Source organism: Mastacembelus armatus, chromosome 14 (genome assembly GCF_900324485.2).
Source record: "Mastacembelus armatus chromosome 14, fMasArm1.2, whole genome shotgun sequence".
Taxonomy (NCBI): domain Eukaryota; kingdom Metazoa; phylum Chordata; class Actinopteri; order Synbranchiformes; family Mastacembelidae; genus Mastacembelus; species Mastacembelus armatus.
Genome location: NC_046646.1, coordinates 15,611,343 through 15,625,130, shown reverse-complemented (window position 1 = coordinate 15,625,130; position 13,788 = coordinate 15,611,343). Strand labels below are relative to the sequence as shown.

The 13,788-nt window shown below is 38.6% G+C and overlaps 1 protein-coding gene across 2 annotated transcripts in view; it reads right to left on the bottom strand.

Annotated features, from left to right (window-relative positions):
- The window catches only part of zbtb16a (zinc finger and BTB domain containing 16a), a 129,322-nt gene that overhangs the window by 80,304 nt on the left and 35,230 nt on the right, over positions 1 to 13,788 (bottom strand). For both annotated transcript variants that reach the window (XR_003296993.2, XM_026328211.2), the window contains exon 3: positions 1,037 to 1,134. Coding sequence is in view for 1 of the 2 variants with exons in the window: in XM_026328211.2 (XP_026183996.1) it covers positions 1,037 to 1,134 (98 nt within the window). In the remaining variant the exon portion in view is untranslated. The remainder of the gene's footprint in view (positions 1 to 1,036; positions 1,135 to 13,788) is intronic.

Sequence of the window (13,788 nt, the reverse complement as noted above, 5' to 3'; positions counted from 1 at the left end):
CACTACAAAACATTCAGAGTCCCAAACAGAGGGCTCAATCTCTGGACCAATGTCAACACAAGGATTTGGGACTTTTCATGTGTGCATAAGGGGTTCCCTCAGAGGTCCCATGGCTTTTACAGTGTTTCAATAAACCATCTGCACTTAGGGCCTTAGGACTGAGGTGCTCTTTGCTGCCTATAAAAGATGGTCCATGCCATTAAAGCAGTGCTGCTCTAAGTAGGCTCAGAGCACAGGGACTGGTGGGCTGTGTATGTGTGTGTGTGTGTGTGTGTGTGTGTGGATGTAATAGTGTCAGAGTGCACCAATCAATGTACCCAGTGCTCTGACTTGTTCTGCCTTTCAGACCTCTAATGTCACAGAGGTGTAAGATGACAGGTTGATGATGGTGTGCAGGCACCTCTTGGGTTAAGTTTCCCAGAGCTCCTGAGCTTTACTGGGGCAAACAGTTATTTAATTCTACAAGTCAGTGAAACTGGGTTATGCTCCACATTGACATATTCAAAATTAGTATACTTGTAGTGACAAATCATGTGTAAGGCCGGCTATTCCTTTATTTGGCTCTCAGGTTGCAGCATTATGTTAGTGATGCTGATTGAAAATACTTTCTATCAAGTAAAAAAAGTAAAAAAAAAAACAAAAACAAAAAAACAACTCAGTAAAAGAAATATACTGCACAATTGTTTTAAACAATTGGGAGGACAGTGAGGTTATATCCAGAGTTTGTGACTTTATCTAATTTATTGTGATGTTAGAAAGAAATTAGGAAAAAAAAAAAAAAAGAACTCAAAGGGTTGTATCTCTGCAGCTTTCAGTTCTCAGATGTAACAGCAATCTTTCTGAACCTTTTCTTTCAATCTGCTTCCAGGGCTTGTCACTCCACTGAAACTACACCTACTACAGTGTAGAATGATCTATTTAATGTGTTTTCAGATTACATGAGTGATAACATGAGTAGTGAAAACATGAGGTAGTACTAGCTCAACACTGATCATATTTTAGGGTTGTGGATTTTTAGTTGGTTTGATTTCTTTACCTGAATGAGACAGCAAGTGCATCCGTAAACGCAGGCTGTCCAGGAAGCTCTTCCCACACAGCTCACAGCTGTAGGTCTTCATTCCACTGTGCATCTTCCTATTGAAAAAGATCAGAACAAACACTTTACTGTCTGGACACTGTTGGTAAGAAAATCAGTTTTGAGCAGGCAGAGATTAACGTGCATGAACGACACTGAAATAAATGTTTTTGTCTCTAAGTGGCGTTTTTACAGTTCATAACTAATGACTTTGAGCACAGCAAAGGTTTGGCCTTTTGCAGTGTAAGAAAAAAAAACATGTCACAGTCCATTGATCATAACATCAGCACTAACAATAACCATCAGTGTAACAAGCCTTCCAACTACCACACATATTCTTCTGCAGGGAGCACCAGACCATGACTTGATGCTGTAAATCACAAAATGCTATTCAAGTAGCGCCATTATCAACTCCCTACATCTCAAGTGCTGCAGATGGATAAGGTGCTCTAAAGTGAAATAGAAAGATTTATTCAAGCAAACACACAGGGACAGCTACTAAGCGTTATGAACCATTTATTCATAAGGCACTTTTTACATTCTGCCTTCTAATCCATAAGGTGATGTGTAGCTTAGGGCAAATCAGATCTGCAATGAAATGTCTTTTTACAAATGGACAGTCATTAGGATGTAACATAGTTTAAGTGCACAAGGTCAGACAAGACTAAGGGTCAATATTTGATTATGTGGTAAAGGCCTTGAAGGTTAGGTAGCTAAATAACACCCGACAACATAAAGTCTAGCCTTCCTACTCTCTCTGTTACGAAATCCTCAAAGACCCCACGGCTCAGAACAAAGCATATTATTCTTGAGAGATATCTGAAAGTGCTCTAAAGCAATTAAGGTGACACGAATTGCCAAACAACTGCCACAGTGCCTTAAGCGTCCCAAGAACTTCAAATACCTCACCTTGAGAGAGGTACACAAAGACACACACAAACACACATGATTGTAATGATTGTCAAGTTAGTGCTGTTTCACATTTGGCAAATTTTATCACCAAAAAAAAAAAAACATTCCTCTTTCACAGAGTGAGGCTCCAAAACCATTCTATTTTTGATGATAATGTTAGATTAAGAAATTAAGACCTAAACACAGATGATAATTCTTTGAGCTAATGATAAAGCTGGGGATTTATTGGAATGTTTATAGAATTGAGTAATGTTAAAAAATATACCCCAAATGTGCACAGAAACAATGCCTGATCCTATACTCAGGCGAGTGTATGCTTCTGGCAGACAAAACAAGACAGCGTCAAACAGACGGATTTCATAGTCTCTGTCAACGAGTCAGGTGGCACAGACTGATCAGCCGGGTGCATTCTTGGGGAAACAATGCCCTTGATAAGAGATCCGCTCAACTTGGGCAAGAAGACAGTCATCCATCTTAGCGTCTCTCAACAAAGCCGCAGAGGAGGAGGTGGTGCCACTCTCCCAAAACATGACTGATTGATGTCAGATGTCGAATGCAAATTGATTTACAGCTCTCTTTTGTGCCTCAAGAGGAGTAGTGAGAGACAGAGCGAGGATAAGACTGAGACAGACAGAGAGAGATTATAGTGTGTCCTGTGGCAATGGCTGCAGGAGTTATTAACCAATGAAGTCTAGTATGACTTCACTGACAATTAATTGCCTCAAAACATCCTTGAAACCTGACAAAAGAAAAAAAAGTCTGAAATATAAGAAAATGCAGGGGCTTAAAAAGGCATGACAGCCATGACTGTATTTAAAATTTTTGATAAAGAACCTTGGATACTAAAGCCCAAATCACAGGCTTTTTGTTAGTACAGAGTAATTAAAAGTCCATCTAAAGGCCAAATGACCTCAGAATGGAAAGAAGGACAGTTGACAAGCAAAAAAGGGAAAGAAAGTAACACAGAGAGACAGGAATGACAACTAGAAAAGGGAACAACACACACTACTACTACTGCTACTACTACTAGTAGTACTACAGTCGGGGATGGTACATTCAGTCCAGGACTTATATTATGATTTAACATATTTTAATGGAAAATCTCTTCCATAACTATTCAGTGAAATCTGAATTAGTTGTGTTCAACAAAAAGCAGCATAGAGACACAACAATATAACATCAAAATGTGATAAAACCGCCACTGGTTATACATACGCTTTGACAAATCAGTCGCAACTACTGCATGGCATTGTGGTCTGCAATCTCCGCCATCTCCGATTTGGAATTATTCCTCCATAATTGCGAACTTGAAGTATTGGAATGATGCCCTCATGCTTTAGGGAAGCCTAACCTCTACCCTTTATGTTTTAAGAAGATAAAAATATCTTAATTTAATTGTATCTTCCACATGGATGAGACAAATTCCCCAACAAACAACCAAATGGACAAAGGAATGGAACAGGATTTTTTTCTTTTAAAGGATCATAGGTGATGTACTCACACACTTTCACTCTGAAAAGGGGAGAACACACACAAGTGCTAAACCACAACACAAAATACAGAGAGCACAAAGCCTTTCAAAGCCCTTTTGTGTCCCTCCTCAATCTGACCATTGTGCCCCCCAGACAGAGCACTGATAAGGTATGGATGGACTTATTAAAGCCACTTGAAGTGGAAGCAATGCCATGTATTTTCACCGTAAATGTAGTACTGATACTGCGCAAAGTGTCGTGTGTATGTCCCTAGCGCACTGTGTTAAATTTAACATCAGCGGCTAGGACAACCCACTGAAACAGCACATTACTTGATGTTCAACAGAATGGTAACAGCACCCGTTCCAGTAATTTATTCTGTTAAAGGAAAGGTTTAGGACTTTTAAAAGCTTGTCCACTCAACACTCATTATAAACTTTCTTTTAGCATTTAAGAGTATTTAGTCACTATGGTATTAAGTAATTAAAAGGCATAAAGGTAGTGCATTTGTACCAGACTAATGGACCAGAATCAGGTTAAGTACAATTGTCCAAATGTGGGTATTGACAAACGTTAGCAGCTTGAGTGCTACTAACAGAGCTGAGTCTCAGCCTTGAGCTCAGGTCTGCACCCAGAAAGAGAAGCCAAATTTAGAAAACTGTCTCTGTATGAGTCACATTTGAGGCAGATCACATTTGGTCCTCTGGGGCAGGACACAGGTAGGTGAGCTAACATTGTTTCACTTGCCCCTACTTGACTGGCTACTTTGCAGTATTTTTTTTTTTTTTGCCCAAGAAGATGTTTCTGAGACTTTTCTGTGTTTATAAATAAAGAGACATTTAAAACGTACCCATTCATTTCCAAACATTGTGACTATCACATATGTTTAGCTGTACTGTACTGTGTCCAGCCATTTGAGGGACAGCAGATAGGAAAACAAGGTCACCTTCAAGACAGGTACATTAAAGAATACGATTTGCTGGTCTGAAATGTTGACAAACCTGCACATACCCCTTCAAAATACACACAAATATTTTGCAAGATTAGACAACAGTAAGCATTTTAGATATGTCTTACATGCTTTGAAATTCTTTGTGTGTCTAAGCTGAGCTAATAATATACTGTAATTCTGCTTCAACGAGGTTTAATGATATGTAAAAGGGTAGTAAAATATTGTCTCAGCTCAGTGATTTAGCTCGGTCAGACCTCTACACACGCACACGCGCACGCACACACACACATACACACACGCACACACATTCAAATCCCATCATAACTGTCTGCTTTCATGTTGTAGTGCTGAAATAGATGATGAGAGAATGTGTCTGTGTGTGTGCAGTGGGTGGGAGCCTAGGGAAGGAGGAAAGGAGAGAAGGAGGGTGATTTGAAACAGACTGACTGTAGCCATTAAGGAAGTTCACATAAAACTCTCTCAGGCCATTTACTCAGTTAATAATCGACTTTGTCCAACAGTCACTTTTGACAACGGCAATAAATTTTAAATTTATGTCAACAAAACATATGCTGATCACCTCGTGCGGTGTGCTTCCTCGTAAAAAGCAGCCCAACCAAGGGCTGTCTGAGTGCATGTGTGTTTGAAATGTGAGTCGATTACAGGTCTGCGTTATTGAGCCGTAACAGCTTGCCTCGTGTAATTCATAAGTTTTTTTTTTCCTATATTGCCGCTGGACTTGGCTGGTCATATATCATAACTAGCACAGCATTTGGTGTAATAAAGACTCACAGTTAAAAAAGTCAAAATTCGATCTACTGATACTATGCAGTACAACAAATAAAATAACAGAAAGACCTCAACAGTCCCTCGATGGCTTCCAGTCATCCAGATTTCATATGATTGGGCTTTGACAGAGGTAGTGAAACTACTGCCAAACCTCATTAAATCAAATGACTCTGCTTGAAACTCATGCTGATACCCTCTCCAACTCACATCAACATTTTATATCACCACATCCAAACTATTAGACAAAAAAAGCCAGGCAGGGCTATGCTTGACTTGCACTTATTTCTCTTTGCTTATCTAAAATCTATTTCTGCCTCAACAGCCTTGAGTGTTGTTCTCTATCCTCATCTATCCTTTCATCTTTTACTTTTCAATTTTTTTCTTCCATCCTCTGTTCCTGAAGGGGGCTATAAAACAACCTGAAATGATGTTTGTAAATAAAAGCTTTGGAGAAAGAGGAATGGGGGTTAAGATGGAGAGAAGAAAACACTATAAGATAAAGGGAGGCAATTGATAAGAGGTGGTAAATTGAGAAAGGGCTGTGTAGCATGTGTGAGTGTGACTGTTCATTAGTTCTGTGGGTCAGATGAAAAAGAACTGATAATTGGGGAAAGGAGGGCCCACTGAATAGAGCTTAGACTTAAGTAGCAGAGGGATGGTGACCATCTCCATGTGGGTATCTCAGACATTTGTTAGGGAAATTGGTTTAAAACCTTTTTGATTGCACACATTATGTTATAAACTAAATTACAAACAAACTATTCATTTCTGCAAAATTTTAATTTGTCTCCATGTGTGTTATTAAAACAGCACTAACCAATATTTTCTTATTAACAATGACTATGTGTAACATTAATGAGAACACCCTTACTTACAAACCCACAGAGAATTGTCATCTAACTCTGCAGCTAACATGTAACCTTTTAACATTCTTAAACACAGTGTTTTGTTTTTCTAGGTCCAAAAACCACAGTGGGCAAAAGGCATTGTACTCTGTGTACTTAGTCTAACTTGAAATGACACACAAAGTTAGCAAATAGCTGGTAAAAAAAAAAAGTTGAATACAGCAGGAACACATATTTATTTTGCTTTGGAGTTGGTGGAGAAAAAACAGAAACATTACTCCCAATAAATGCTCATGTTCCACATGTTTTCTGTTTTGCTGTTCCCAAGTAGCCAAAAACCGATTAGTACGGCTTTAATATCTACCAAATAATGATGATCACATTTCCATGAATGGTCAAAACTACCCACTGTACCTTTAACTTTTGAACACTTTAAAGCTTACCACATGTGCCACCATCTCCATGTGTTCAATAAAACAAACGAATCATCACAGGTGTTTTTTTTAGTTATTTGTTTGAAGTCCTCCTATATATAGATAAATAAATGTGTACGTATGTACATTTTATGTTACTTTGCATTAATCTTTATAAAAATGTGTCGACAAGAAATGTGACAAACACGTAACAAAGACACAAAGCTTACAAGTAACTGGCACCTGGTTTTGTTCTATCTTGTACATTTAAATTTAAACCTCCATAACATTGCACGTAGTTAGTAAGCCACTTGGCACAGCCTTCTGAGATTTATCACAATTTCCATTCATATTTTCCACAGGGCTTTTAGGCCATACAACAAAGCAAAGAAATGCTGCTCTTAAATCTACAAAATGATGCCTCTCTTATAGGTTCTCTATAAACCATGTCCTCAATAACAGTAACTTTTATCACTGTGGTAATAACTTTTCATTGTGAATAAAAATGCACCTTCATTTTAGATTTTGTTTGCTGGAATATCGTTTCCAGTATTTTTGTTAGCTGTAGGCTATGCAGCTTTCCTAATGTGCTACTAACACTTATTTTATTCACATATTTTAACTGTCAGATTGTAATTTTCATCTGTCAAAAATAATCATGTACTATAACTAAGCTGCAGATTTAAGTTAGACACTTGGCACAACTCTGCCTTATTTTCAGAAATGTAATTAATATGTGTTGTTCCTGTCAAATAAATGGATGCAACACATTCAGGCATACAAAAACTAGACTTAACAAGAGAACGCTGCAGATATTAACAAACTGTTAAAACTATTAATACATTATCTGTAATTATCCGTCTCTAAATTAATTCCATTACATATTCCAGTTACAGAAAGAACTACAATGTAAATCTAGCATACAACATATATCACCCAGTAAAATTACAATGCAGTAACATAGCATGTAACTTGACATTAATAGCTAACACAGGTCAATAAGCACTGCACTATAAACCCAGGTCAATACATCAAGGTCAATACTCGAGTTTCAAAAAATATTAAGTGGGATAATGCACTCTACAAGTAAGAGCCCAACCAATGGTACATCCATTTGGGGATAAAAGCAAAGGTTGGAGGGGACCACTGCCACACACACAACTCCCTGTGGTGGTGAACAAAACTGAAATGATGCATGAGGCGATTCATTGACACTTTGGTGGCTGATCCTAATGTGCAATAAGCAGCACAGAGCGCCACCACTACCTTATTTTGGTTTTCTGACAGAGAGAGATGGAGAGGAGGGAGAAGAGACTTTTTTCAAAATGAATTTCCAGTCCATTAGGAGGCTGACCATGTCACACAGACAAACACTGTGAGAGGAGAAAAAGGGTGTGAGGGGAAAAGTGATGGTGGTGTTCAATGAAACAAAAGGATCATCACAAAGATAAAAAGAGTATAATCATACCCGGATGTAACTAAATAAGAGCCTGTGTATAGAGTGAAAAACCAATGATGAGAAGCATAATGGCCCCTCAGCTATTTGCTTAATTCATCCAAAGCTCACTGACACACACATATCTTATCTAGTGAGGCACCATGTGTGGCTCTTAACATTTACATGGGTCCATTATGTGGCAGTCTTGAGAAGCAGGTGAAAAAAAGCTCCTTTTCTGTCATTTTATCCCTGCTTTTAAGCCTCCCCAATTCCATTGCCCTCCCACCCCCACCCCACCTCTCTGTCTTTGCTCAATCAAAATGTATCAGGCAGGCTGGCGTAACACCGGTCGGCGTGGGCTGTTTATCCTGAGTCCTCCTGCACATATCAATGACTTGGCCCCCGTTGTCCCCCGCCGGGGAGACGTTCATATAAATTCAAGCCACACACACGATTGCCGAGGCACTCGTGTTGAGCATAGATGAGTAGCAGGGCAAGAGGAAAAGAGGAGAGACAGAAGGATGTGGAGGGAGAGCGCCACTGTCTTTCATCTTCACTGTGTTATTTATAACATTGCAGACACTGTTGCCTCAAAATTTGCCCTGAGGGCGTTTCAGGAGGAAAAAAGCCATATCACATATACATATTAATAATGAAAAAATTAACACCAGCAAACATTCTCTGCTCAAGTGCCAGTTCCAATCTGAAAAAAATATGTCACCTGTAATCACGGTGGAAACTGGTGGTGCTATGATGCATCATTTTGCTGGTGCAATTTTGATAATGAGTAACTTTGACAGCCTAGTATAAGTAGTTAGATTAATGATATCCACAAGTTTCATTAAAATCCAATCAGTCATGTCGGAGTTAGCCCATAAGGGGTGTCTAATCTACAGTACTAATTAATGTATTGCACAAACTCCTAATGGTGTTTCATGTAGTTTGAAGGTGCTACATCCAGCATTTTGTGTCTCCAATAAATCCTGTCTCCTACATTCGTCAACATGTGTTCCTACTGCCTGCTACTTGTTTTAAAGTACAAGATGAATGAGACCTGACATGGAGATGAATGAACACAACCAATATGCGTTCTCATCTGAGTACGCTACTGTCAGGTTATAACAATGCAGTTTGAATGCACTATTCTGAGTAAAGTGTTGTATTATTCAATATAACTGTGAAGTTTTACGGTTCTCTTCTGAGAATTACAACTAGAGAATTTAAGAATTTAATAGTTCTCAGGTCTCTAAAGCCTTTTTAGACACAGAAGACAGAAAATTGCTGGCTTCATCCATTAGGCCTTTCCCAACCCTTTTTTGTAATTGAGACAGAGGCTATGGTAAATGTCCATTACATGAATGTTACTTATGTCTTTATTCAGACATGACAGGACTGAAAAAGCCAAATGCTCTCACAATATCTAGCATCTGGTTTGCAAGAGGGACAAGTGGCAGCAACAAAAGCAGCAAATGAAATGATATGAAGGAATAAAAGTGTTGTCAGGCTGAATCAGTGAGGGATTTTAGAAACTTATTTTGCTATCAAAGCCCTAATTAATGACCATTGTGTGGGGATGCTCACCCTGTCTCTCATGTTGAATCCCCTAATACATTTTGTCACCAGTTTCATAATTTATTAGATAAGAAATTCTGCTGTCTGTTTTAAAAAGCCTGTCAGTACATAAATATACAATTACAAGATGATAACTTCAGAAACACATTTATTTCCTAATTGCACACATGCAGATTTTTAGCTTTTCTTCCTGCTCCAAGGAAAGAAAAAATATAGACTCATCTGAAACTCTCATGAAAAGGGAAAATTTTACATTGTTTCATTCACAGTTTGTTATTGTATACAAAACTGAATTTATTTTCCCTCTGCCCAGGAGATGATGGAGTGATAGAAAATTTTATCACTGAAACCTGCTCCTGGGGTCAAGACTCAATCTACAGGCACTAAACTAAACTCAGATCTGTGTCCTGTGAGAACAGGATCAAAATGCAGTTCAGAGGCTGCAAGAAGAAGCACAAGCTGTGTCACTTGATGTTATGGTTACTGAGGTCTTAGAATTAATTAAACAAAAGTAACAACCTTTGTGCGACAGATGTGTTTGAGCACATATCACAAAAAAAAAAAAAAAACTGTAAATCATGATTGCTACCTAAACACATACAATGAGAAGAGCCTCGGTTCTCAGGTAAGAAGAGCTGAATAATGCAAAAATTTCCAATTGCACTTCCTGGGCAGTAAGAAACTATTTCAGCCTAATCCCAGTTAGGGACCTGGATTCCCTTGAGCTTAGAAGGGAGGATTCACTCTCTAATACCCTCAGCATTACTTAGGAAGTCATTTGAACCTCTCCCCAACAGTTCCACTCTCTATAAAGTGCTTCCCCTTTTTTGACAAAGTGACTTTATTCAATAAGAGTTGACAATGAAAAGAGAATATGACCTAGACATTGTAGTTCAAAGGAGAAAATTTTACTGGAGAAAAAAAATGATCAAGGACTATTAAAGGTAGCCCTTGGCAAGTCACAGAAATTCCAGATAGTAAGAACGCTGTTCTCCAACTTCTCAGCGGCCAACTAGAGAACAAATCATTCAGATCAAGGGAGCAAATCTTATTGGAAGGTGAATGGAATCACAAGCAAACAAAGTGAAAAAGGAAACAGTAAGGTCCTGCTGATGAATCCACATGCCAGTGTTTAGTTTGTTATCTGTCATATGAGTGTAAAACATGTTAAACCGAAGAAACCGAAGATTTGCTGTTTTCTCTAGAACTGTGAGACTTAAAATTATTTGGAACTGAATGAATGCAATCCTTGGAAGTACCACCACTTCACTGGAATAAACACAGTGTAGCAGATGATTGGTGATAGTTACCAAAGTGGTTCTGGATGAGACTTCAGTGGTTCTACTGGGCACCACAGGTGTGGGTTTGCATATGTTCAGCTCTCTGCAGTTTCTCCCCCTGGCTCATTACTATAAATGACAGTGTGCTCTTAGTCAACCAGGCTGGTTAAATAAGGATTAGAGGGATAAGAAGAAAATAACTCCACAGTTTTGAGGGCAGCAAATGGGGTTTGCAAAGTCTGCAACCAAAAAGTAGAAGCTCTGCATGCAGCAAATAATTTGACATCTCCAGCTCCCCCCTTGTGTGATAACTCTTTTTTTCTCAACTAGACCTAAAGACACTTTCACAGAAGTGTTGGAACAGTGGGAACAAAGACGAGGGTGAACGTGTAAGATCACATGTATAAAGTATTTCTGTTAAAGCCCATCTCTGAGACAAACACCAGCCCCGCTGCTCCCTCTTCCCCGTATCTCTTTTGGTTTGTGCATCAAAAAGACCCTGCCGTCTGAAAATAGCACGTCAACATTTCTGTTTTGTCTTGTTGTTTCTTTCTTTTTTTATTCTTGACAATGTTGGCAGTTTGCTAGATTCCTGTTTTTCCTCTGCTCCTGCTTTCTTGATCTGTGAGAGGTTACAGCGCATCAAGTGAGACGGTTGGCTCAGGCGTGTGTGTGCAGTAGCAGAGCTTTGGTGGTCTATAAAAAGCAGCCAGACAAAGTCTTCCCTCTCTCCTCATGCATTATGCATCGGCATCACCTTCCATCAAGTGGCAGAAAAACCTCAAAGATGTCTAACTTTAGCTTCCATTCTGAAAGCCAAACAGTGGAGGAGATGTGTTATTTTGACTGCCACAGTCGAGCTAAGCACCTGTTACATCAATAAAAGCTGCATTTCGCAACAAGAACGACAACGACAACCTGTGTGATGGCACAGCACTTACAAAATAAATAAATAAATAACTAAAATTAAATATTTTTTAAAAATAGCGGTTAAATGCAGATAGTAGCAGGGTGTATCTGAGTTGGGCAAGAGCTCATATTAGATTAGATGACACTGGACTAAAGTTTGACCTTGTGTAGGAGTTTTGTCTTTGCTGTGGCAGTTCACAGCTACGGGAGAATCAAAAAGGCTTAATGTAAAAACAGCTCGAAGAATCTAAAAATCACTTTACTCTGAAGAAATTATTCCAACAAGAAAACATAACAGGAGCTATACAGTACATTACTGCAAAAGCAACTGAATATGATATTTAATTTATTTATTGTGAGTGAAAATGTGTTCATTATTAAAATGAGTAAACAGCAAATTAGGGCAAACAACAGCTCATTGTGCTTTGCAGAAATATAAATCAAGGTCCATGAGTAGAAAAAAAAAAAAGTGGTGTTTAGTATTTTATCCAAGTCAGTTCAATAGCAGGTTTAATTTCCCATTTCATTTCTTCTTTCATATAGTAAAGGCAGGTAGATTTATAAATTTATATATTGGGATTTTTTGCAGTATCATATACATATATACTCTAATCATAACATTTACAGCATTATGGACTTATAAACTTGCTCAGTAACCTTTGTAAGAAGGCTATATACAGTTTATGTACTGTAGTCATTACTACTTCTGTTGACCAGCTGTTGCTTACTTCAGAGAATACTGGTACACTGTCAGAAAAACAGCAGAGTCCCAACTTTGCAATGTTGCTCAGAGCTCAGAGAGGGACCTTGTGATTGTATTTTTTGTAGCCAGTGTGAGCCAGAGTGGACTAACTGACAAGGCGATTATTTTGGTATTTGGACACGGCTCTTGAACTATTATGCAATGCCTCTGAGATTGATTTACTTACACCTTGTAATGTGGGGCAGATCACATTCTGAGAAAAAGACAGCAGCAAATCAGTGTGATTGTGTGTCTCAGAGTGAGTGATTGTGTGTATGTATCTGTGTGTTTGGGTTCTGTGTGTCCATGGAAAATAACACAGATAAGATTATTAGCAGGAATGACTATATCTATGTGGAGGCAAATAAAAGTATTTAAAGGAAAAAGAAGGCAACATTGCAGACTTAGTTTGAAACTTGGAATGGCCGCAGGCAGGTTGTTTTGATGTGCCTGACCTCGCAATATGGAGAACGTGTGCGGGTGTGTGTGTATGTTTGTGGGGCAGCTTGGGGAGGTTCAGGTGGCAGTGATGGCACTAGGCCATCTGCACTGTCATTCACCGCACGTCCGCCATCCTAGAGTTGCACAGCACCCATGGGCGTCCCAAACAGCCCCAGCCGGAGCTCTGTGGGGCTGCAGTAAACAAGTTGCTCTCATCTCCAAGAGAGCACAAGTGTGAGGGAGTGATACTCTGCTGTGTTCTTGTGTATAGCATAGTGTCTCATTTTAGATGAGTGTTTTTAACGGCCATAAAGTACTTCCACTTAGATGTGTATTTTATGTACATATGTTGTTTATAGCTATAAAGTGATTTTGATGATCACTTAAAAAGGAAAATACCAAACATTAACACAATTTGCAACTTTTATCTGTTTTGTGAATTAACGTATTGGGGAATTTAAAGTGTTGGTGATTAATCATTAAAATTGTTAACATTTTATTTGGAACAGTTATGGAAACTGTTAGAAATGTTTTTAGTTCTATTCCTATATATACATTTTGAACTCTGGGATCTGTACTGCCATAAAAATGAAAAGATATTGTTACCATTATGGGAAGAGTTGCATCAAATATGACTTACTACAGACTAACCTAATTCAAAGGAAGCAAAAAGATAATGAAGCATGACAATTGCTCCTATTTCTGGCAGCCCCTCGATATTCCCTGCAGCTTCTTAAACCTGAGTTTTGGAATCATCTGTGTATATTACATAACCAGAGCTTGATCTGTTATTTATACCTGATGTCTTTTCTTTGCTGCTGTCACAAGGCAGCATTCTTTCAGTCTCATCATATCTGACCTAGAATGTGTATTTACCTATGGATAAACACATTGCCCATGACTGCTCCAGCTTATATTAGTAGCTTCATCTCTGCACAGCACCCTTTT